We start from the raw sequence: 26,899 nt of genomic DNA, 5'->3' as shown, positions 1-26,899 counted from the left end.
TGAAGGTACCCGATTCTTGATGCCTTATCCTGGACACTTGATGACCTTAAGACTGTAACCGTGTAACCAAATAAACCCCCTTTATAAAAGCCAATCCATTTCTCGTATTTTGCATTCCGGTAGCATTAGCAAACCAGAACACTCAGGAAGCTAAGTATAGAATTGCCATATGATCCGTTAGGCCCATTACTAGGTGTATATCCAGAAGAGTGGAAGCAGGGACTGAAAGAGACATTTGCACACTGATGTTTTGTTGCAGCATTGTTCACAATTTCCAAAAGATGGAAGCAACCCAGTGCCCATCAACTAATGAATGGGTAAACAAAATGTGGTATATATACACAACAGAATATTGTTTAGCTATATGAAGGAATGAAGTCCTGATGAATGTGACAACATGGATAAACCCTGAGGCCATTATGATGAGTGAAATAAGCCAGGCACAAAAGGACAAATATTGTATGATCTCACTGATAATGAACTTACTATAGTAAACAAACTCATAAAGTTAGAATCTAGAGTATAGGTTACCAGGAGATAGACTGGGGGTAGAGGATGGGGAGCTGATGCTTAATTTATGCAGAATTTCTAATTAGGTTTATTATAAATGAAATGGATAGTGGCGACAGAAGCATATTGTGAGTGTAATTAACAGTGCTGAATTATGTGTGTGATTGTGGTTGAAAGGGGAAGGTTTGGGTCATGTATGTTACTAGAAGAAAAGTTAGAGGATAAAACATGGGACTGTATAGCACAGTGAACCCTCTTAGGGACTATGACTGTGGTTAATAGTACAAATATGAGAAGGTTCTTGAATTATAACAAATGTATGTCACTGTTACAAGGTGTTAATAATAGGGTGGTATATGGGAAAATATACACCTAATGCAGTCTTTGGAGTGTAGTTAACATAATATTTTAATATTCTTTCCTCAGTTGCAACCAAGGTACCACACCAATGTGTCAACAGTAGGGGGGTATATGGAAACGTATTTTTTACATGACTTTTAAGTAAACCTATAGCTCTCTAATTAAAACATAATAATAATTTTTTAAAATATGTTAAGTGAAAGAAACAAATACAAAGTACTACATGTGGCATGATTCCATTTGTATAAAACGTAAATATGACTAAATCTATAGCGACAGAATTAGATTAGTAGTTATGTAGGGCTGGGGAAGGATAGAGAGATGGAGAAGTGACTGCTAACGGGTAAGGGCTTTTTCTTTGTGGAGTAATATAAATGTTCTAAAATTGATTGTGATGAATGCACAACTCTGATTATGCTAAAAGCCATTGATTATACACTTTGGATAGATTGTGTGGTATGTGAATATATCTCAATAAAACTGCTTTTAAAAAAGAATATAATTGAAGGAGAAATTTTACAGGTAGCATTTAATGGAGATGTTAAAGACTAGTAGGGATTCTTTTTTACTGAGAAAACTTAATTTATTATCTACCAACTTGAAAAAGAATTTGAGGAGATTTTATGTAGGGGTGATACTAATAAAGCCCTTCTGTGAAGTATATGATGTTGAATTAAGCTGCTTTTGAGAGTCCTATTTTAACTTAAGATCTTACGCTAAAAGTTTTTGAAGAATCATATTTTAAGAACTTTCTTTTCCTTCTTGTACATTAGTATCTTCAGATAATAAGAAACAGATACTTAAAGAAGCTTCTGCTGGAAATGAAAGAGACTCCTCAGACATAGCACAAAATTGGTCATTGCAAGATCATTATAGAATGCATTCACCCATAATATACCAAGCCCTCTGTGAGCATGTGCAGACCCAAATGTCACTGATGAATAACTTGGCTCCAAAGAACTGCCCTAATGGAATTCCTGTTATACCTTGCCATACAGTGTCTTGTTCTGGTTAGTATGAGTAATTTTTAAAAAAAGCATGAATATAAGCTGTAATTAAATTGCCTGTATATTTTATAAGCAGTATGCGATGTGAATGATTTTTTCTCCCTCTCACCTTTCAGAATCTCAGGCAACTCCACATTCTAGTTGTAGCTTATCTACCTCCACCCGGGTCCAGTCACCTCTGCGGCCACCCTGCCCTGTGGTTCATTCTGTGGGTACAGTTTTTATACCATGCAAGTAATTATTCCCTTGTAGAAATTGTCATCCTAGGGAAGACTGATTTACTAATTGTATCTTAAGGTACTAGGGTGTAAAGGCCAATTATTTTTTGAAGGTTATTTTTTCTTAGAAATTTTATTTATTAAGGGCAATGGTAGAGACAACAATAGAAAAAACAAATCACCCATACCCACCACCTAAGCACAACTGCTGGTAACACATTGATAAGAGTGCTTTCCAATCATTTAATTCTCTGTAGGTTTTGTTTTTGGTTTTTATTTGTTAAATATGGTTTCCGTTTAAAATATAGTTGTAGTTAAATTGTATACAGTTTTATATTCTGCTTTTTTTAGCTTAACATTTTTTTATAAATATAGTTTTCTATTATATACCTTCTGAAGATTTTTCATTAGTGGTAACTACTATATATTAATAAATATACCATAGTTTCTATAACTACTTCCCTATTACTAGACTTCAAGTAACAGATAGTTTTTTACTACTTTAATATTTCTGTAAGTATATTTATGTACAAGTCATTTGTGTTTGAGCTTATTTTCTCACAATACAATTTCCCAGTTTGCAAATAGTGAAAACAACTAATTTTCGATGCCATAAAACGTGTGATATTTGCAAACAATCTATTTTAAGGCCTTATAATGTTCCCATATTGCAGAGTGAACTATTTAAGGTTTGAAAACCTAGAATCTTTATTGTACTCACTGGTAATATGGAACTCCATCATTTTCTAAGAATTCTGATTGGAATTTTTGCAATTAATACCTGCACGTGAGTGCTTGCACCTTTGAAGACTTGTTTTTCTCTTTCTGCAGGAAGTTCAGACTGATGGTGACAGTGTGAGCTGTCAGTCAGTTTGCAGTCAGTTTGCATCACAAGGTAAAACAGTTTGTTTGAACTGTACTGATGATAGTCCAAGGAATTCCTTCAAGAACAGTTCTGGAGTTCCATGTTCCTTGCCCAAAACTGATAAATCAGCTATTCTAACATATCAGCTGCTGGATCTTGCTAATGGGATTTTGCCACAGCAAGGAGTTCCTAAGGAGGCAGACCTACGAAAGTGTTTCCAAACATATATGTCTCTGTTGTGTTCTCATGGAAAAGAAGCTCGTGTGGACCGTCATACACACCGAAGCTCCACTCGGTCACAGCCTGCTTTCTTGACCACTAATGAACAAAAATGTACCAGGGAACAAATTGGAGAGACCACAAGTGAAGGAAAAGATTTAAACATGCATGCACGAGAGGCAAGAATACTCAAGGACCTCCAGAAGGCAAAAAATGTTAACCAGACCACTGAAAAAGTTAGAACTATAAAGTATTTGTTGGGAGAGCTCAAGGCCCTGGTAGCAGAACAAGGTAGATGAGTACTTTATAATTTTCTTAGCATGATGTTATGCTAAACAGCATTGCTGTATTATTTATCAAATATTATTATTTAATAATTTACTATTATTGAGAATAATCAGCATGGAGTTTGTGGTATTTTCCATAGAACTCTTGTCTTAAGCCAGTAAGGAAATGAGTTCTGCCTCTTAATGCTTATTTTTTAGGTTTTGATCCCTTCTCGTTCCCTTTAGATTTCAAATATGTGGGGAATGTCAAATAGTCTTTTGCTTGCAAGTATACATTCTACTTGGTCCAAAGGACCTTGAAAAGATTCAGCCAAAGAGAATTTGTGGAGATAAAATTTTAGGGTTCTTTGGATGGATTATATGGGTGTGACTAAAACTGTTTTAAAAAAAATTCAGGGTTAGAGGACACCTAAAAATGATCCGTAGTAGACTGATTATTTTTCCTATTTTTAAAAGATGTAGAGATCTTTCTCCATCATTTCTTTAATGACCAACTGTTACTATTTAACAAATCTCACTTTGAGACAAAGCCTAAACCTTTTAATTCCCTTTTTAGTTTACTTTTAGAATTTTTTAAAAATTAAAATCAAGAAAAATGTCCTAGGTGGAAGCATATTCTGATCCAGGTTGTATTCATTCGTTTTCATTATGTTTCTATTTTTTAAAGTTAATGCCTTTTATTTGGGGTGAGTTACAGATTTGTCATCTTGGAAAAGACAGTATTGATAGTGGAAGCATGACTGAATATCTGATTTTTGCAGATTGACCAAAAAACAATCAAATCTTAAAATGTGTCTATAGGAAAACATTATTAATCCAAATGTTTAATGTATTAAAATTGCTGTGTTTTCAGACCTTTAACTTGTTACCATTCAGTTAACCAAATAATCATGATATCAGTAATAGTAACAATAATAGCAATTTACTGAACACTTACCACGTGCCTGGCACTGTGCTAAGTGTTCATATGCATTATCTCATTTAATCCTCACAGCGACTCTGAGGTACTCTAATTGCCCCAATTTTCAGATGAGGAAACTGAGGCTTGGAGAACATTATTTCATTTAATCCTCTCAGCATCCCTATGAGGTACTGTGTTATCTCCACTTAACCATGTTGAAAGCCAGGCTTGAAGAATTAAATAATTTGATTAAGATTATATTGCTAGAAAATGGTGGAGCCCAGGTCTCTACCTCCAAAGCCCATAAGCAAAACTGCTCTAAAAGGGATTGGTAGAGGACTCCTTGGTAATTGGACACAATTGTTTACTGTGTGCATGTACTTTTCATCAGAGTATAAAAACACCCCATGGAATTGAGTAATTTTTTCTAACGTAGAATATACTTTAGAACTTTTTTGGATATCAGATGGTTAATGTTACAATTCTTAAATATTTTCAGTCCATGGATAATTTGAGAATGCGGGAACAAAAATAAAAGGACAAAAGATCTAATATCCACCTTCCACCTGTGTCTGCTTACAACCTCCCAAAACATCCACTCCCCACAATTAATAAGAATGGTACAGCTTTTGATGCCACATCAAATGAGGCATGGCTAGTTTAAATCTAGTATTTTAAAATTAAATATTAAAACCTAAACTTAGTATACCCTCACTTAATATAAGTTAATTACCTAAGATAAGTTGTTTATGCTATAATCAAGATTGTGTTTTAAATGTTAATATGGTAAGCAATTACAGGAGACCCTATAGCAATTATAGGAGTCCAGTATAGTTCTTTGGTAAATATAAACTAGGAGATATGTATCAACTACCTTCCTTCTAGACTCTAACGGAAGAAAATCACTAATATAATAATCCTGTGATTTAAGATTAACCTTTAATATACTGAACTTAATATCTTTACAGTTCTTCTGAAAGAGGAAATGGGACTTGTATAGTAAATTCATAAATAATTAAGTTGAATTTATAGCAAATGTGTACATATCTATAAAATTTTTCTTTTTTAGTAATACATGCTAATCTTATCCAAAAACAATTTGCAATACTGTTTTTACTCATTTCTTTTGCCTTTTATAGGGGATTCAGAAGTTCAGAGGTTGATTACAGAAGTGGAAGAGTGCGTATCTCTGCTTCCGGCAGTAAGTGGACACACAAATATTGAAGTTGAAATAGCACTGGCTATACAACCACTAAGAAGTGAAAATGCTCATTTACGCAGGTAAGAAATGCTCTTTGAATATTTTCATCTTGTATGCAGAGATGTCCCCAGGCAAAATAAAAGTTCCATATGGGATATCTAAGACTCCATAAGGAAAACAGATTTACTGCCTTAATATGAGTCTACCTTTTCTTCTCCATTTTCCAAAGATTGTCAACATTCTCTAACTCTTTCCTTGCTTTTACTCCCTCTTTTACCTCTGGTCACTCAGTTACTAGTGTGTAAAGCAGGAAATGAAGTACCTCAATGTATCTGTCAGGTTAGTCTAGGGTATGCTTCAGTAACAAAGTCCAACCTCTCAGTGGTGTAGCACAGCAAAAATTCATTTCTCCCTCATGTCAGGACCAGCATGGATCATTGGAGTGTCTCTTTCATCCTGTGACTCAGGATCTACGTTCCTTCCATCTTATGAGGTCACTATCTCAATGTATGTTCTCTGGGAGAAGAGAACACGGGTATAGCACATGAAACTCTTACATGCCTCGGCCCGCAAGTGATGCAGTCACCTCTGCTTTTATTTTGTAGGCTAAAACAAGGCACATGGCCCTGTCTAATATAAGGGTCTAGGACTTTTATCATCCCATACTTACCATATACCCAGGGAGGAAAGGAGACCCTGATATGGGTGAACACTAGTAGCCCTACCACACTAAGAGATAGAAAAAGCTCATTTAAATTCTTAGATTTTTTTTCTTCTGGCCGTCTTATGTTGGAATTATATTCTTTTTTTTAAATTTTATTTTGAAATACATTCAAAGTTATAGGAACAGTTGCAAAAACAATACAAACCCCATACACAGAACTCCAGCATACCCTGACCCCCCTCCCCTGATACCCCACTCCACCAACTTTAAAATGCTGTCACACTGCTATTTCTTTCCCTCCCTCCCTCCATATCTATCATCCATCATCTGTTGCTCTGTCTTATGATCATATGAGAGCTAGCTGCACACATCCTTGAACAAACACTATAATTCACATATACAATTCCCATGAACAAGAACATTCTTTTATGCAATCCCATTAAATGCAGCTAAGAAGTGCAAGAGATTCAACATAGATAACAAAGCTTACGTTCTATATTTCCCTTTTTTTTTTTTTCTTATGTTTCAACTATGTCCCTTTGAGCCTCCTCTCCTCCATCCTCAGATCCCATCCAGGATCATCCTTGGCATTCAATTGTCATCTATTTAGACTGTCCTTTTTTTTTTCAATTGTGGAAACGTATACAGCCTAAATCTTCCCATTCCACCCCCTCCCTAGCATTCCATTAGTGGGATTAATCACATTTAGAATGTTGTAATGTGATGATCTTCCCACCCTCCATTATAGAAATTTCCCTTCACCTCAAACAGCAACCCTACACTCATTTCTTAACTCCTCATTGCCCCTTCCCCATTTCTCTTAACCCATACTCTACTTTTCATCTCTATGGTCATATTCTCTGATAATTTCTTTGTGTTTACTGTGGGGCTTAAAATTAACCTCTTAAATCCGTAACACTCTTGTTTTTCTTTGATACCAACTTAACTTCAATAGGACACATAACCTATGTTCCTATACTCCTCCATTCCCCCACCTTTATATTGTTCTTGTCAAAAATTACATATTTTACATTGAGTTCAAAACCACTGATTTGTCGTTAGAGTTTGTGTATTTTATATCATGTAGGAAGTAAAATAGTGGAGTTACAATTCAAAAATTGTTGACTTCTATTTGTATTCCTTTGTGGTCAGAGGATGTGCTTTGAATATATTCAATTTTTTTTTTTTTAAATTTATTGAGGCTTGTTTTATGTCCCAGCATATGGTCCATTCTGGAGAAGGATCCGTGATCACTAGAGAAAGATGAGTGTCCTGGTGATTTGGGATGTAAGGTTCTATATATGTCTGTTAAAATTCTCTATATCTCTTTCTCCTTTCTTTGTTTCTCTGTCAGTAGGGCTCCCTTTAGTATCTGAAGTAGGGCAGGTCTTTTATTGGCAAACTCTCTCAGCATTTGTTTGTGAAAAATTTAAGCTCTCACTCAAAGTTGAAGGAGAGTTTTGCTAGATAAAGTATTCTTGCTTGGAAATTTTTCTCTCTCAGAATTTTAAATATGTCATGCCACCGCTTTCTCGCCTCCTGGTAGCCGCTGAGTAGTCACAACTTAGTCTTACGTTGTTTCCTTTGTATGTGGTGAATTGCTTCTCTCTTGCTACTTTCAGAACTTGCTCCTTCTCTTCAGTATTTGAGAGTCTGATCAGAATATGTCTCGGAATGGATTTATTTGGATTCATTCTATTTGGGGTTCGCTGGGCATTAATGCTTTGTGTATTTATATTGTGTAGAAGGTTGGGGAAGTTCTCCCCAACAATTTCTTTGAATACTCTTTCTAGACCTTTACCCTTCTTTTCCCTTTCTGGGACACCAATGAGTCTTAAGTTTGGACGTTTTATTTTATCTATCGTATCCCTGAGATCCATTTCAATTTTTTCAATTTTTTTCTCCATTCTTCCTTTTGTTCTTTCATCTTCTGTTCTGTGGACTTCTAGGACACTGAGTCGTTGTTCAGCTTCCTCTGATCTTGTATTATGAGTATCCAGAGTCTTTTTAATTTGGCCAACAGTTTCTTTTATTTCCATAAGATCTTCTGCTTTTTTATTTACTCTTACAATATCTTCTTTATGTTCTTCTAGGGTCTTTTTTATGTCCCTTATATCCTGTGCCATGGTCTTCTTCATGTCCTTTATATCCTTTGCCATGTTTTTGTTCCTTGATTGTAGTTCTTTGATTAATTGTGCCAAGTACTGTGTCTCTTCTGATATTTTGATTTGGGTGTTTGGAATTGGGTTCTCCATGTCGTCTGGTTTTATCATATGCCTTAAGTTTTTCTGTTGTTTTTGGCCTCTTGGCATTTGCTATGCTTCATAGGGTTCTTTCAAGTTGTAAAAAAAAAAAATATACCAATCTAATTTTTCAGAAATACAGGTTGGTTGCATACACTTTCTCTAACTAACCAGCAGATGGCGTTTGTGAGTCACCTATACCCCTCAAGTCAGTTCTTCTCAACTTTGTCCTTGTGGTGTGTGGGGAAATGATTCTTATGGGGTTCAGTTGGTGAACTCAGTTTGGGTGTGTTGCTGGAGCTGTCCGCCCTGAATGTGGGGCGTGTGTCCGGGTGGCTAGGGAGGCAGGGCAGCTTTAATATTCAAACCCCCCAGGTGTTCCCAGAGATTCAAGGCCGCTGCAAGAGTCTAAGCCTTCATTTCAGTTCTGCCCCAGACTGACTCTCTTGCTGACCCAGAAACCACCGGCATTGGCGTAGCATCCCTGGATTTTCCGAGCGGGCCCCCCTTCTCAGCTGTGATCTTCCAGTACCTCTGCCTAGGGAATGCTGTGCTATGTCACAAGTGCGTGCTGTCCCTCAAGGGAAGCCCCGGGCCGCCAGCCCTCCGGGGGGCCAGCTGCAAGCAGCGGGGTTTCTTTCTCTATCTGGCTCTCACCTCTACTCCCCTGACCCTGAGGGAATCTGCTGCGGGCTATCCTCCACGCCAGACACCGAGAGGCCGGCTAGCCACTCCTGCTGTGTTCCCACCGTCGCAACTGCAGCCACTCCTGGGTTTTGTCCTCTTTTTTTTTTTTTTAATAAAAGAATCAGTCTGCCTCCAAGCGCCAACCCCCAGCTTCCCCACACCGCAGCGCGGCCGCGGGTCTTGGGTCTTTCAGCCGGCTTACTCAACTCGTTTCAGAATGCAGACTCCTGGGTTCACCAAGTGTATGGCCCCTGTGGTTCTAGCAGACCTTGTCCAGCTGGTGCATCGCTGAAACCTGTATTCTGGGTCACCTTCTGGTTTTTATCTAGTATTTTTCATGGAGGTGATTTTTGCCCTGTCTCACCTAGGTTCTCCGGGATTATATTCTTAAATCGTTTAGGTAAGACTTCATCTTGGAATGTAAGAAATCACCCACATATTTTCAATAATATCTTAACTTTGAATATTTCAGTGGTGATCACAAAGGCCACACTCCAGTCCATTTATTAATATACTTTGTAGAGAATCAAAGCGCATTTGCAAGTGCTTCTGCATTCTGCATTACAGTTGCATCAGCTATAGATGTTGTACAGGATGAGACCTGCACAACATTTTCAAGAAACTGGAAAGCAACAAAATAGGATTCCTGGTTGGAAAGTAGCTTAGATTTATGGATCTGGAGCCTGCAAAGCCACAACAGCTAGTGAGATTTACTCTCTTAGGATTATTTCTCTACAGTTCATTATTCTAAATACTAAGATACAAGATGGAGTTGCCAGGTTTAAATTCTAATACTGTGTTCTGTCCTGACCTAAGTTAGGAACCCTATAATATTTGTTTTCCAAAATCTAGAATAAATAAGAATAATGGTAATAAACAGCAAACATACTACTAACAATTAGTGACTATTACCTGCCAGGCACTGTTATCCTTTATATGTGTCATCTCTTTTAATGCTTACAGCAGCCCTATGAGATCAGTATTATGTTAGTCTCATTTTCACATGCAGAAACCAAGGCACAGAGAGGTTATGAAATTTGTCTAAGGTCACATGACTAAGAAGTGGCAGAGTCAGAGTCATACCAAGACAGTTTGAGTTTAGTGTAAGGATCCTACTTTCTAGACTTCTACACTGTCTTAAAGCAATCTTTCTCTCAATTTCTCTTTTTCTAAGATCCCATTATCTTTAATTTCCTTGAGATTATGAAATATTGTTTCAATTTTTCCTGCATTTTCTTTGGGCAATTCATCTTATCATGTTTATTCTGCCCCTACCTTTGTCCCTTTTGTCAGTTTGCTTATTCTGAATGTTATGCAAAGATCTTGCTGTCTATAAATACTTTCCTTGCATACTTATTTATACTTCAATATCTAGGTGTATTTTGTGAAACAAAAAAGTAAACTGTAAGCCATTCAGAATAAACAGGCATATTGTTTAAAGGTATGAGTATAAAATAATTGTTTCCTTAAATAAGCATATCAAAACTTAGTCTCAGAACATTGTCTATTTTAGCATTGTCACCATGGGAAATATTAATGGTTCTTATTTCCATTCCTCAGAATAATCTTAGAACATTTTAGAACTGCCTGGGGAGCTAATTTATAGGCCATTCAAGAAAATGAGACTTACTACTTTATTGTCACTACTTGTTTTTAAATTTTTAAGAAGGTATTAGTTTGATATCTAACCTAATTCTTCAGACTTGGCACTAGAGATTTTTGTCTCTGTTTCCATAAGAAGACAAAGATTATATAGTATGCTATTGCCACCATTGCTTACTTGATCTTCTAAAAGATGAAATTATTGACAAATGAAGATTTTGTCAGATATGCTTCTTTTAGCAGAATGAGGTTTCCAGCAAAAGTAGGATTTTTTTGCATTACTTCGGTAATCTTTATTTGGGAAGAATCACCCATAATCTCCTTTACAAATGAAAATTGGAATGCATATCCTCATTCAAAAGTGTTTTTTATAATTTTCCATCAAAAATATATTTTCCTATTTGGACATTTAGAAACTATGTTACTTTTTAGCCACAAAAATGCCCTTTCAGGACTTTTTTGGAGTTTATTGCCACCTTGTGGCTTGAAAAAATATAGCTGGCTGCATTGTTACTATGGCATTTGGGCATTTGGAGCTGGACAGTTTTTTTTTTTTTTTTAATGCTGTGAGTCTCTAGACATAGTGCCCAGTGTTTAGCTTCCCTGGTCCCCTCCCACTGCATATGTGTAGTGCCCCCATTCAGCGTGACCCCCCCAAAAGATCCTGAACACCGCATGGAGCCGTGTGCTCCCACCCGCCCACCCGTGGCTGCGTGCCTGGTCTGGGGCATGGTGGCAAGCCGCCCTGGAGCCACTGGCCTCGGTCTTCACTGCCGTGTCGTTCCGGACCATTGCTGACGCGTTCACCAAGGCCGGCGAGGGCCCAGCTCTGCCCCCAGTGGCCCCTGGGCTCCCCTGGAGGTTCATCTGCTCCTTCCTGGACTGCAGTGCCAACTCCAAGGCCTGGAAGCTAGATACACACCTGTGCAAGCACACTGGGGAGAGGTCATTTGTCTGTGACTATGAAGGGTGTGGCAAAGCCTTCATCAAGGAGTACCATCTGAGCCGCCACCTCCTCACCTACACTGGGGAGAAGCCATTTGTGAAGCTAGTGGCTGTGATCAAAAATTCAACACAAAATCAAACTTGAAGAAATAGTTTGAGCGCAGACATGAAAACCGGCAAAAACAATATGCATGTGATTTTGAAGGTTGTAAGAAGACCTTTAAGAAGCATCGGCAGCTGAAAATCCACCAGTGCCAGCACACCAATGAGCCACTCTTCAAGTGTAACCACGAGGGATGTGGAAGACCCTTTGCTTCATCCAGCAGGCTGAAGCGAAACAAGAAGGTACACGAGGGCTACGTATGTCAAAAGGGATGTTCCTTTTTGGTAAAAACATGGATGGAGCTTCTGAAACATGTGAGAGAAGCCCACAAAGAGGAAACAACTTGTGAAGTATGCCAGAAAACATTCAAATACAAAGGTTATCTGAAGCAACATATGAAAACTCACACCCCAGAAAGGGATGTGTGTCACTGTTCCTGGGAAGGTGGTGGTCGGACATACACGACTATGTTCAACTTCCAGAGCCACATTCTCTCCTTCCATGAGGAAGTGCGCCCATTTATGTATGAACATGCTGGTCATGGCGAAAGGTTTGCAATGAGACATAGTCTCATTAGGCATGCTATTGTACATGATCCTGACAAGAAGAAAATGAAGATCAAAATTAAAGCAGCATTTGAAAAACGGGAGTTTGGCCTCGCATCTCAGTGGATATATCCCTCCTAAAAAGAAATCAGAACAAGGCTTAGCCGTGTCAAAAAATGGAGAGTCACTGAACTGTATTGAAAAAAACATGCTCTCAACAGTTGCAGTACTTACCCTCTGCAGAATATCAGGCTGCTTTGTTTAGAGGACTACAGACCAGTGAGCTCATTTTCTCTCAGAAGCACATTTTTCTTTATTAAAATTATGGCTGTAGAACAACAACAAAAAGATCCTGAACATTCCTTTATTTCTTAGATGGGGTTTAGGGAGGTATGGTACTAACCTCTAGTTAAGAACCATCAAGCTGGAGACTTCTGGGAAGATGGTGGACTAGGTGAGGTGGAAAGGGCTTCTCCTCCATCAGAGTAACTAGAAAGGGACCAGAGGATACCAGAGACCGTGGTTCCGGGGTGTGACCAGTCATAGAGTGTCCCCCACAGTATGTGGAAGGGACACCCAACAAAAATGGAGGAGAGATGGTGGCTCAAGGAATGGGGTGAGTTCATTCCCTTCCGGACTACTCTCCTCAACCCACCCACTCCCTTCCCCCTGGCCAGTGGCAGCAAAACTGCCCCTGGGCAAGGGAGTGACCAGTAGTTCTCCGCTCCCATTCACCTACCTTGACATTTTGCTGGGGGGTGATCCTCCACAGCCGGATGGTGGGGAGCTCCTGTGAGGGAAGTCCTGGGGGGCAGAGTGGTCAGAAGCAGGGAAGGGAGAGGTGCCATATTGCTGATTGGGAGCCCCTCCCATACCTCAGAGACTAGCAAGTATAGGGCAGGCAGAGAACTGGCAGGCAGGGCCCACGTCCCACCTGTGGGGTGCCCTTGATCAGACTCCCTGCCTGCCTGCTTGGGGCCCACATTGTAGCCCCAGGACAAGGTTTTCCCAGACCACATGGAGGTCCGGTGTGCTGATTGGTTCCCCACCTGGTTTGGACTCTACCCATCGCAAATGAGAAGTTCAGGGAAGACCTACTTGAGAGTGCTATCTGCGGGTAGAATTGAGAAACTGCTCTCCAGCAACGTGTACCTCAAGAGTGCTACTTGCTGGTAGATTTGAGAACTGCACTCCAGCAAACCAAATCATATATAAATGTTAATTCTGCACTTCCCAAAATAACCCTATCAAGACAAGCAAATGCCCCAAAGCCAGTAGAAAATTACAAAGCACTTGAAGGAATTAAAAGATATAGATGAGACAAATGAACAAATTAAAAAGCCAGAAGAGACACAAAATTTGGAGCAATTAATCAAAGAAGTACTCACAAATATCAGTATTTCTGGCTCAGGATATAAAGGACATGAAGAAGACCCTAGAAGAGCATAAAGAACAGTTTTCAAGAATAAATTTTAAAGTGGCAGCTCTTATGGAAATAAAAGATACTGTTAATCAAATTAAAAATATTCTTCAGACACGTAACACCAGATTTGAAGAAATAGATAAATGAATTAGCAGTCTTGAAGATAGGATGATGGAAAATAAAAGCATAAGAGAATGAATGGTGAAAACAATCAAAAAATTTGAAATAGATCTCAGGGAAATTATGGACAACAGGATGCACACAAACGTAAGAATCATTGGTGTTCCAGAGGGGAAGAGTAGAGTAAAGGGCTAGGAAATGTATTCAAAGAAATTGTTGGGGAAAACTTCCCAACCCTTCTAAGCCACATAAATACCCAAAATAAAGATACCCAAGGAACTCCAAAAAGAATAAATCCAAATAAACCTACTCTGAGACATATACTGATTAGATTGTCAAATTCTGAAGAGGAGAGGCTTCTGAAAGTAGCAAGAGAGAAGTGATTCACCACATGCAAGGGAACAACATAAGGCTAAGTACTGACTACTCAGCTGGCATTGTGGAGGCAGGAAGTCAGTGGTATGACATATTTCAGATTCTGAAAGAGAAAAAAATGCCACCCAAGAATTCTTTATACAGCAAAGTTCTTAAAATTTGAAGGAGAGTTTAAAATATTCTCAGACAAACAAACACTGAGAGAATTTGTTAACAAGGCACCTGCCCTGCAAATATACTAAAGGGAGCTCTGCCAGCTGAGAAAAAAAGAACAGAGAGAGGCCTGGAGAAGAGCACAGAACTGAAGAGTTATTAGTAAGGGTAACTTAAAGGAAGAAAAGAGAAAGGGGAAAAAAATAGATCTAACAACTAAAAACCAAAGGATAAGATGGCTGGTTCAAGAACTCCCTTCACAGTAATAACTTTGTGAATGGATTAGACTCTCCAATTAAAAGATACAGACTGGTAGAATGGATTTAAAAAGTTAACACAGCAATATGCTAATTACAAGAGCCTGATCTTAGACCCTGTGACACAAAGAGACTGAAAGTGAAAGGATGGAAAATATTCTATGCAAACTGCAATCAAAAGAAAGCTGGGGTAGTTATACTAATATCAGATAAAATGGACTTTAAATGCAAAGATGTCATAAGAGATAAAGAAGGACACTATATTAATAAAAGAGATGATTCACCAAGAAGAAAGAAATAAAAATTATAAATGTTTATGTACCCAATCAAGGAACTCCAAAATACAAGACAAACATTGACTAAACTGAAGGGAGCAATAGACACATCTACAGTAATAGTGGGAGACTTCAAACTCTCTTCTATAGATAGAACAAGTAGACAGGACTAATAAGGAAATTGAGAACCTAAACAATGTGATAAATGAATTAGACTTAACTGACGTATATAGATCATTACATCCCAAAGTACCAGGATACACATTATTCTCTAGTGCCCATGGAACATTTTCCAGGATAGATCATATGTTGGGGCACAAAACAATTCTTAAACTTAAAAAGATTGAAATTAGTGAAAGCACATTCTCTGACCACAATGGAATGTAGCTAGAAATCAACAACCACCAAGGAACCAGATCTACCACAAATATATGGAGGTTAAAAACACACTCCTAAACAAATTGCAAGAGAAATTGGCAAATATCTAGAGATGAATGAAAATGAGAACACAACATACCAAAATCTATAGGATGCAGCAAAGGCAGTGCTGAGAGGGAAATTTATGGCTCTGAATGCATATATCAAAAAGGAAGAAAGAGCTAAAACTAAAGACCTAACCGAACAACTGAAGAGGCTAGAGAACGATCAGCAAACTAACCCTAAAGCAAGTAGACAAAAAGAAATAACAAAGATTAAAGCAGAAATAAATGAGCCTGAGAACAAAAAAACAATAGAATAAATAAAACCAAAAGTTGCTTCTTTAAGATCAAAAAGATTGACAGACCCTTAGCTAGACTGACAAAATCAAACAGAGAAGACCCAAATAAACAGAATCAGAAATAAGAAGGGGATACAGATACAGGGGATACAGATCCCGAAGAAATAAAAAAAAATCCTAAGAGGACACTATGAACAACCACATGCCAACAAGCTAGACAATTAAGAGGAAACGGACAATTTTCTGGAAACACATGAAAAACCCAGACTGACCCAAGAAGAAATAGAAGACCTCAGCAAACCAATCACAAGCAAAGAGATCCAATCAGTCATCAAAAATCTATCTACAAATAAAAGCCTAGGGCCAGATGGCTTTACAGGTAAATTTTAACAAACTTTCCAAAAAGAACTGACACCATTCCTATTCAAACTCTTTCAAGAAATTGAAGAAAAAAGAATACTACCTAACTCATTTTGTGAAGCTAATATCTCTCTGGTACTAAAGCCAGACAAAGACACTACAAAAAAGGAAAAGTATAGGCCAATCCCCCTAATGAAAATAGATGGGGAAATCCTAAACAAAATGCTTGCAAATCAAATCCAAAGGCACATTAAAAGAATTATATACCACAACCAAGTGGGGTTCATTCCTGGCATGCAAGGGTGGTTCAACATAAAATCAATTAATGTAATTCAACACATTAAAAAATCAAAAGGGAAAAATCAAATGATCATCTAGATAGATGCTGAAAAAGCATTCACCAAAATTCAACATCCCTGTTTGATACAAACACTTCAAAAGGTAGGAGTTGAAGACAACTTCCTCAATATAATAAAGGGCATATATGAAAAACCCACAGCTAGCATAGTACTCAATGATGAGTAGCTGAAAACCTTCCCCCTAAGATCGAGAATGAGGCAAGGATACCCACTGTCACCTCTATTATTCAACATGTGCTAGAAGTTCTAGCAAGAGCAGTTCACCAAGATAAAGATATAAAAGCTATCCAAATTGGAAAGGAAAAAATAAAACTGTCATTATTTGCAGATGATATGATCTTATATTTGAAAAATCCTGAGAATTGGACTGCAAAGCTACTTGAGTTAATAAATTCAGCAGAGTGTGGGATATAAGATTAATGCACATATCTCCAAAGTCTGAGATGCTGATCCTTTTTTGTATAACCTGGTCAGTCTCTGGAATTTTGGGTATCTGTGTGACACCTGAAACTCAGAGCTAGAACTCGGCAGACATGAATGGCAGTATTAGCACATACAGCAACTGTTAAAAAAGCTGGAAGAGAGCCCCTTCAATTACAGATACGAATGAAGCAGATCTGGTTAGGACAAAGGCAAATCAGGCCAAAGGGTGAAGGTTGAAACTGACTGTGTTTTAAAACTTCAACTTCTGTGTGAGACCAAGGGAAGAGATGTTTATTTGGTGCAAGATACATGTATCTTCTACAACACACTAAATAATTTAACTTGTACAGTCATTTTATTCAAACACCATAATTACATGGAACTTTGAATAGGAAGTAAGATGTGGTAGGTTTGTACACGTTAGTATGAAAAAGCGATACATCCCAAAGTAATTTGGGCAGAGAATAAAAATATATATGCAGGGCCCCCCTGAGGAGCTGGGGCAAAATGTGGATATGTTGCATGTCCCCACCTGGGTTATTACTGATATGCTCATAAACATTGAGGACTGACAATTTGGTTGCCGAGCCCTTGATCTTGGGGCTTGCCCTTGTGAAGCTTGTTACTGCAAAGGAGAGGCTAAGCCCACTTATGTGTGTGCCTAAGAGTCTCCCCCAGAGAACCTCTTTGTTGCTCAGATGTAGTCCTCTCTCTCTCTAGCTAAGCCAACTGAGCAGGTGAATTCACTGCCCTGCCCACTACGTGAGACCTGACTTCCAGGGGTGTAAATTTCCCTGGCAATATAGGATATGACTCCTGGGGATGAGTCTGGACCTGGCATCATGGGATTGAGAAAATCTTCTTGACCAAAACTGGGAAGCGAAATGAAACAAAATAAGGTTTCAGTGGCTGAGAGAGTTCAAATGGAATCGAGAGGTCACTCTGGAGGGCATTCTTATGCACTATATGGATATCCCTTTTTAGGTTTTAGTGTATTGGAATAGCTACAAGTAAATACCTAAAACTATCAAACTGCAACCCAGTAGCCTTGATTCTTGCAGATGATTGCATAACTATGTAGTTTACATGGGGTGACGGTGTGATTGTGAAAACTCATGGCTCACACTCCCTTTATCCATTGTATGGATGGATGAGTAAAAAAATGGGGACAAAAACTAAATGAAAAATAGGGTGGGATGCAGGGGATGATTTGGGTGTTCTTTTTTACTTTTATTTTTTCTTATTTTTATTCTTTCTGGTATAAGGAAAATGTTCAAAAATAGATAAGGGTGATGAATGCACAACTATATGATGGTACTGTGAACAGTGATTGTGCACCATGGATGATTGTATGGTATGTGAATATATTTTAATAAAACTGAATTTTAAAAAAAAAGATTAATGCACATAAGTCAGTAATGTTGTTAGAAACTAGTAAGACCTAACTGAAGAGGTAATAATAATAATAAAAAAAATTCCATTCACAATAGCAACTAAAAAATCAAGTACCTAGGAACGAACTTAACCAAGGATGTAAAAGATCTCTTCACAGAAAACTACAAAATTTTACTGAAAGAAATAAAAAAGAACCTAAATAGGTAGAAAAATATTCCATGCTTATGGATAGGAAGCCTACATATTGTAAAATGTCAATTCTCCTCAAACTGATCTACAGATTAAACGCAATCCCAATCCCAGTTCCAACAACCTGCTTCACAGACTTGGAAAAGGTAGTTATCAAAAACATCCTAAAAAAGAACGAAATGGAAGGACTTTCACTTTCAGACTTCGAAGCCTGTTATAAAGCTACAGTGGTCAAACAGCATGTTATTGTCATAAAGACAGACATATTGATCAATGAAATCTAATTGAGAGTTTGGAAATAGACCCCCAGATATATGGCTGACTGATTTTTGATAAGGCCCTGTTTTAGTTTGCTAATGCTGACGGAATGCAAAACACCAGAAATGAATTGGCTTTTATAAAAGGGGGTTTATTTGGTTACACAGTTACAGTCTTAAGGCCATAAAGTGTCCAAGGTAACACATCAACAATCAAGTACCTTCAGTGGAGGATGGCCAATGGTGTCCGGAAAATGTTAGCTGGGAAGGCATGTGGCTGGCGTCTGCTCCAGAGTTCTGGTTTCAAAATGGCTTTCTCCCAGGACGTTCCTCTCTAGGCTTCAGCTTCTCTCCAAAATGTCACTCTCAGTTGCTCTTGGAGCATTTGTCCTGTCTTAGCTTCTCTGGAGCAAAGTGTGCTTTCAAAGGCTGTCTCCAAAATGTCTCTGTAAACTGCAGTTCCTCTCTCAGCTCCTGTGTGTTCTTCAAAGTGTCCCTCTTGGCTGTAGCAAGCTCGCTCCTTCTGTCTGAACTTATATTGTGTTTTGGGTATAAGGTCTAAGAAGCGACCTCCTAATACTAATCAGAACCTATGCTGAACTTTGCAGACTTGGAAAAGCTAGTTATCAAATTTATTTGGAAAGGGAAGATGCCTTGAATTGCTAAAGACACTCTAAAAAAGAAAAACGAAGTGGGAGGACTTACACTCCCTGACTTTGAAGCTTATTATAAAGCCACAGTTGCCAAAACAGCATGGTACTGGCACAAAGATAGACATATAGATCAATGGAATCGAATTGAAAATTCAGAGACAGACCCTCAGATCTGTGGCCGACTGATCTTTGATAAGGCCCCCAAAGTCACTGAACTGAGCCATAATGGTCTTTTCAACAAATGGGGCTGGGAGAGTTGGATATCCATATCCAAAAGAATGAAAGAGGACCCCTACCTCACCCCCTACACAAAAATTAACTCAAAATGGACCAAAGATCTCAATATAAAAGAAAGTACCATCAAACTCCTAGAAGATAATGTAGGAAAACATCTTCAAGACCTTGTATTAGGCGGCCACTTCCTAGACTTTACACCCAAAGCACAAGCAACAAAAGAGAAAATAGATAAATGGGAACTCCTAAAGCTTAGAAGTTTCTGCACCTCAAAGGAATTTCTCAAAAAGGTAAAGAGGCAGCCAACTCAATGGGAAAAAATTTTTGGAAACCATGTATCTGACAAAAGACTGATATCTTGCATATATAAAGAAATCCTACAACTCAATGACAGTAGTACAGTCGGCCCAATTATAAAATGGGCAAAAGATATGAAAAGACAGTTCTCTGAAGAGGAAATACAAATGGCCAAGAAACACATGAAAAAATGTTCAGCTTCACTAGCTATTAGAGAGATGCAAATTAAGACCACAATGAGATACCATCTAACACCGGTTAGAATGGCTGCCATTAAACAAACAGGAAACTACAAATGCTGGAGGGGATGTAGAGAAATTGGAACTCTTATTCACTGTTGGTGGGACTGTATAATGTTTCAGCCACTCTGGAAGTCAGTCTGGCAGTTCCTTAGAAAACTAGATATAGAGTTACCATTCGATCCAGCGATTGCACTTCTCGGTATATACCCGTAAGATCGGAAAGCAGTGACACGAACAGATATCTGCACGCCAATGTTCATAGCAGCATTATTCACAATTGCCAAAAGATGGAAACAACCCAAATGTCCTTCAACAGATGAGTGGATAAATAAAATGTGGTATATACACACGATGGAATACTACGCGGCAGTAAGAAGGAACGATCTCGTGAAACATATGACAACATGGATGAACCTTGAGGACATAATGCTAAGCGAAATAAGCCAGGCACAAAAAGAGAAATATTATATGCTACCACTAATGTGAACTTTGAAAAATGTAAAACAAATGGCTTATAATGTAGAATGTAGGGGAACTAGCAATAGAGAGCAATTAAGGAAGGGGGAACAATAATCCAAGAAGAACAGATAAGCTATTTAACATTCTGGGGATGCCCAGGAATGACTATGGTCTGTTAATTTCTGATGGATATAGTAGGAGCAAGTTCACAGAAATGTTGCTATATTAGGTAACTTTCTTGGGGTAAAATAGAAACATGTTGGAAGTTAAGCAGATATCTTAGGTTAGTTGTCTTTTTCTTACTCCCTTGTTATGGTCTCTTTGAAATGTTCTTTTATTGTATGTTTGTTTTCTTTTTAACTTTTTTTTCATACAGTTGATTTAAAAAAGAAGGGAAAGTTAAAAAAAAAAAAAAAAACAAGGAAAAAAAAAGATGTAGTGCCCCCTTGAGGAGCCTGTGGAGAATGCAGGGGTATTCGCCTACCCCACCTCCATGGTTGCTAACATTACCACAGACATAGGGGACTGGTGGTTTGATGGGTTGGGCCCTCTACCACAGGTTTTACCCTTGGGAAGACGGTTGCTGCAAAGGAGAGGCTAGGCCTCCCTATGGTTGTGCCTAAGAGCCTCCTCCCGAATGCCTCTTTGCTGCTCAGATGTGGCCCTGTCTCTCTAGCTAAGCCACCTTGAAAGGTGAAATCACTGCCCTCCCCGCTACGTGGGATCAGACACCCAGGGGAGTGAATCTCCCTGGCAACGTGGAATATGACTCCCGGGGAGGAATGTAGACCTGGCATCGTGGGACAGAGAACATCTTCTTGACCAAAAGGGGGATGTGAAAGGAAATGAAATAAGCTTCAGTGGCAGAGAGAAGCCAAAAGGAGCCAAGAGGTCACTCTGGTGGGCACTCTTACGCACACTTTAGACAACCCTTTTTAGGTTCTAAAGAATTGGGGTAGCTGGTGGTGGATACCTGAAACTATCAAACTACAACCCAGAACCCATGAATCTCGAAGACAGTTGTATAAAAATGTAGCTTATGAGAGGTGACAATGGGATTGGGAAAGCCATAAGGACCACTCTCCACTTCGTCTAGTTTATGGATGGATGAGTAGAAAAATAGGGGAAGGAAACAAACAGACAAAGGTACCCAGTGTTCTTTTTTACTTCAATTGCTCTTTTTCACTCTAATTATTATTCTTCTTATTCTTGTGTGTGTGCTAATGAAGGTGTGAGGGATTGATTTGGGTGATGAATGTACAACTATGTAATGGTACTGTGAACAATCGAAAGTCCGATTTGTTTTGTATGACTGCGTGGTATGTGAGTATATCTCAATAAAATGAAGATTAAAAAAAAAAAAAAAAAAAAGACATAATGCTGAGCAAAATAAGCCAGGCACAAAAAGAAAGATATTGTATGTTACCACTAATGTGAATTCTGTGAAAAATGTACAATGTTTTATACTGTAGAATGTAGGGGACCTAGAGATACCAATTAGTGGAGGGGGAATGATAATCTAATAAGAACAGATAAACTATGGAGGGTAATCTCAATGTTATGGGAATGCTCAGGAATGATTATGGTTTGTAAACTTTCTTGGATATAGTAAGATCATGTTGGAAGCAATAGAGTTATTTTAGGTTTTTTTTTTCTCTTATTCCTTTGTTTTCTTAGGGGTTGTTAATTTTCTTGGGGTATGGTAGGAACATGTTGGAAGCAATGTAGTTATTTTAGATTATTTGTTTTTCTTACTCCTCTGTTTGGACATGGTTTATTAATTTTCTTGGGGTATGGTAGGAACATATTGGAAGCAAAGTAGTTATTTTAGGTTATTTGTTTTCCTTAATCCATTGCTTTGTTTGAAATGTTGTGGGGTTTTTTTGGTTGTTGTTTGCCTGTTTGTTTTTAATTTTTTGATAAACAAAGTTAAAAAATTGAAAAAAAAATCAGTAGAAAAATGGGAGTAAAAACTAAATGACAAATAGGGTGGGTTGGGGGGATGGTTTGGGTATTCTCTTTTCACTTTTATTTTTTATTCTTATTCTGATTCTTTCTGATGTAAGGAAAATGTTCAGAAATAGATTGTGGTGATGAACGCATAACTATATGATTATACTGTGAACAGTTGATTGTATACCATGGATGACTGTATGGTTTATGAATATATTTCAATAAAACTGAATTAAAAACAAACAAACAAACAAAAAAAAACCTGTGCTGAATGGGTGGGGCCACAACTCCACAGGAACTGTCCAATCAGAGTCATCATCCACAGGTGGGTGGGGTGCATCTCCATGGAAACACTCAAAGAATTACAATCTAATCAACACTGATATGTCTGCCCACACAAGATTACATCAAAGATCATGACGTTTTGGGGGCCATAACACATTCAAACCGACATAGGCCCTAAATCTACTGAACTGGGACAGAACAATTTCTTCAACAAATAGGACTGGGAGAACTGGATAACCATAACAAGAAGAATGAAAGAGGACCCCTACCTCACACCCTATACAAAAATCAACTCAAAGTGAATCAAAGACCTCAATATAAGAGACAGAACCATAGAACTCCTAGAAGATAATGTAGGGAAACACTTTCAAGACCTAGTATTAGAAGGTCGCTTCTTAGACCTTATACCCAAAACACAAGCAACAAAAGAAGAAATAGATCAATGGGAACTCCTCAAAATCAAAAGCTTCTGTACCTCAAAGGAATTTCAAAATGGTGAAGAGGCAGCCAACTCAATGGGAGAAAATATTTGGAAACCATGTATCTGATAAGAGACTAGTATCTTGCATATATAAAGAAATCCTACAACTAAATGACAATAGTAAAAGCAGCCCAATTATAAAATGGGCAAAAGACATGAAAAGATATTTCTCCAAAGAGGAAATACACATGGCTAAAAATCACATGAAAAAATGTTCATCTTCACTAGCTATTAGGGAGATGCAAATTAAGACCACAATGAGATACCATCTACACCAATAAGAATGGCTGCCATCCAACAAACAAGAAACTACAAATGCTGGAGAGGATGTGGAGAAAATGGAACTCTTATTCTTTGCTGGTGGGACTGTATAATGGTACAGACACTTGGGAAGACAGTTTGGTGGTTTCTCATAAAACTAGATATTGAATATACTCAGAAGATTTGAAAGGAGTGACATGAACAAACATTGGTACATTGATGGTCATAGCAGCATTGTTCACAATTGCCAAGAGACGGAAACAACCCAAGTGTCCTTCAACAGATGAGTGGATAAACAAAATGTGGTATATACATACAATGGAATACTATGCAGCACTAAGATGCAACAGTGTCTTGAAACATACGGCAACATGGATGAAACTTGAAGATATAATTCTTAGTGAAATAAGTCAGAAGTAAAAGGAGAGATACTGTATGTTACCACTTCTATGAACGATCTGAACAGTGTAAAATCAGTGTCTTATAATGTAACAATACTGGGGACCTAGTGATAGACAGTAGCTTGTGAGGGGGAATGATAGTCTGATATATTCAGATATGTTAATGATGGTGAATTCAAAGGTGTGGTAATGGATAGGCGTAACAATTGTTTGTTAATGGGATAGAGTTGTATTGAAGGTGAATAGGAATGCAAGGGGTTGTTTAAAGTCATGTTTCCCACAGATCAGCACCACAAATATAGATAGGTGCTTGCTATCTATACTGGCACAAAGAATTGACGACAGAAGGATATATGGGAAAAATTGACACATTGCCTACTAGGGACTATAATTAACAGGAATACCATACTCTATAAAAAGTTTCACTCACAAAGTTTATTCATCAGAAACTCAAATCCTTCCGAGCACCCCTATGCCAGCTAAGTCTGGAAACCCAGAGGCAATAGCCACTTCAAGAACATCAGCTATATATGTCTCCTTTGCTCATAAAGTTGACACCCTTTTTTCAGCATGAACAGGTTAGGGTGGTCACTGCCTAGACATCCCTGAAGATCAGGAAAGTGATTCAACTATAGGAATGGGCAGCAACAGACAAGATGGAGTTTAACAAAGGATTATGAATACTGAATCTTTCTATAGTTTTCTTTTCCTTAATTGATAGGGTACTAGAATAGTTAGAAGGAAAACATTGAAATGGTGTAACTGTAACACATAGCATCCTTTGAAATTTGTAATATAGCTACTTGTTAAATTGTAATCTGCAAGCTATACTTTTTTGTATATATGTTAGATTTCACAATAAGGAAATAACTAAATCTATGGTACTATAATTCACAATAACTTTGGAAATTTCCAATATATCTACTAGTTAAATCATACTTTGAAAGATATTACCTTTTTATATATGTGTTATGTTTCATAATAAGGAAATAACAAACTATGGAAATGTAACCTATAATATTCTTTGAAATTTGCTCTCTAACTACTTGTTAAATTGCACTTGAAAAGTTACCACTTTTATGTATATATGTTATATTCTACAATAAATAATATGATAAATTTTTAAAAAAAGAAAGACCCATCAAGTTAATCAAGCTAGAGAGCGTGCCTTAATATTTGTAGGCAAGTTAAAATTCATGACTACTGCCTGATTTTAGACTCAGATATGAGATGATACTGTACCTACACAGAACAACACCAAAAAAACGAAGTAGAAGTAAGAGAGAGGAGTCAAGACTGACAATCAGGTTTTTGCCTTGATAATTCTTCAGGCAGGAAATACTAGAGGAGGAATATATTTGTTTGCTTTTTATTTCATTTTACTTTTAATGTAAAAGTAATATAAAAGCCAGTGAGTTAAGATTTAGACATGCTGAGTGTGTCATATGTACCATTTTGGGATATGTATAGTATAAGTCTGGAGCACAGGAGCAAGATCCAGGATAGAAATACAGACTTGGGAGTTATTTTATCCAACTTATTTTTATTGAGCTTTTAGGTCTGGCACTGTTCCAGGCACTGGAGGCAATGATGATTGAAAGCAAGTGATTTGGTATTTTCTTCTCATTATACTGTTACTTGTCTTCCAGTTAAGAAACAAAACAACTGTTTTTTTTTTTTAATTGAGTGTAAAAAATTAGTTTAGTTTAGTTATAGATTACTAAAAGTAAGCCTGAACTAACTTAATAGTGATAGGAAACAGATCAGTATTTGCCTGGGTGGCAGGGGGTAATGCAGGGAGGGACTGGAAGGAGACATTACAAAGGGACACAAGGAAACATTTGGAGGTGATGGATATATTAACTGTTTTGATCGTGTCAATGATTTCAAGGGTGTATATGTGCCAGTTTGAATATATTATGTCCCCCAAATGCCATTGTCTTTGATGTAATCTTATGTGGGCAGATGTTATCAGTGTTGATTGGATTGTAATTCTTTGAGTGTTTCTTTGGAATGCACCCCGCCCAGCTGTGGGTGATGACTCTGGTTGGATGGTTTCCATGGGGGTATTGCTCTGCCCATTCAGGGTGGGTCTGTGTTGAGTCACTGGAGCCATATAAATGAGCTGACGTACAGAGAGAACTCAGTGCAACTGTGAGTGACGGTTTGAAGAGGAGCTACAGCCAAGAGGGACACTTTGAAGAAAGTGCAGGAGCTGCAGATGAGAGACATTTTGAGGACAGCCGTTGAAAGCAGACTCTTGCTCTGGAGAAGCTGAGAGAGGATAGGTATCCCAGGGGCAACTGAGAGTGACATTTTTGAGGGACTGCAGCCTGAAGAGTAACATCCTGGGAGAGAGCCATTTTGAAACCAGAACTTTGGAGCAGATGCCAGCCACTGCCTTCCCAGCTAACAGGTTTTCCAGACACCGTTGGCCATCCTCCAGTGAAGGTACCTGAGTGCTGATGCGTTACCTTGGACACTTCATGGCCTTAAGACTGTAACTGTGTAACCAGATAAACCCCCTTTATAAAAGCCAATCTGTCTCTGGTGTTTTGCATTCTGGCAGCATTAGCAAACTAGGACAGTATACATATGTCAAAATTTACCCAATTGTACATTTTAATTATATACAGATTATTGTATAACTATTATACCTTACCAGAGATCTTTTAAAATGTAAAAACAAACCCATGTGATTTGTTATCAGTATATAAGTGGTAAATTCACCTAAAAGGTATAGAATATGAATGCAGCCAAGGATGAACTGCTGGGGAATAATGTCTTTTTAAAGAAAGAACAGGAAGAAGAACCTGTGACAGAAACATGAGAAGGAGCAGCTAGAGAAGTAGTTGAAAAATTAGGAGAGAGTAGTGCCACAAAAGCCATGGGGGGAAAGTACAACAAAACAGAAGGAGGAGAAGAATAAAAATCGTAAGATGAATCACCAGAAAAATTGAAACAGTAGTCCA

The 26,899-nt window shown here is 38.0% G+C and overlaps 1 protein-coding gene across 2 annotated transcripts in view; it reads left to right on the top strand.

Annotated features, from left to right (window-relative positions):
• The window catches only part of CCDC14 (coiled-coil domain containing 14), a 71,167-nt gene that overhangs the window by 18,321 nt on the left and 25,947 nt on the right, over positions 1-26,899 (top strand). For both annotated transcript variants that reach the window (XM_037837109.1, XM_037837115.1), the window contains 4 exons: positions 1,644-1,880; positions 1,994-2,085; positions 2,927-3,470; positions 5,507-5,648. In XM_037837109.1, the coding sequence (XP_037693037.1) occupies positions 1,644-1,880; positions 1,994-2,085; positions 2,927-3,470; positions 5,507-5,648 (1,015 nt within the window). The remainder of the gene's footprint in view (positions 1-1,643; positions 1,881-1,993; positions 2,086-2,926; positions 3,471-5,506; positions 5,649-26,899) is intronic.

The sequence above is a fragment of the Choloepus didactylus genome, chromosome 1 (assembly GCF_015220235.1).
Source record: "Choloepus didactylus isolate mChoDid1 chromosome 1, mChoDid1.pri, whole genome shotgun sequence".
NCBI lineage: Eukaryota > Metazoa > Chordata > Mammalia > Pilosa > Megalonychidae > Choloepus > Choloepus didactylus.
This window is presented reverse-complemented; position numbering and strand designations above follow the sequence as displayed.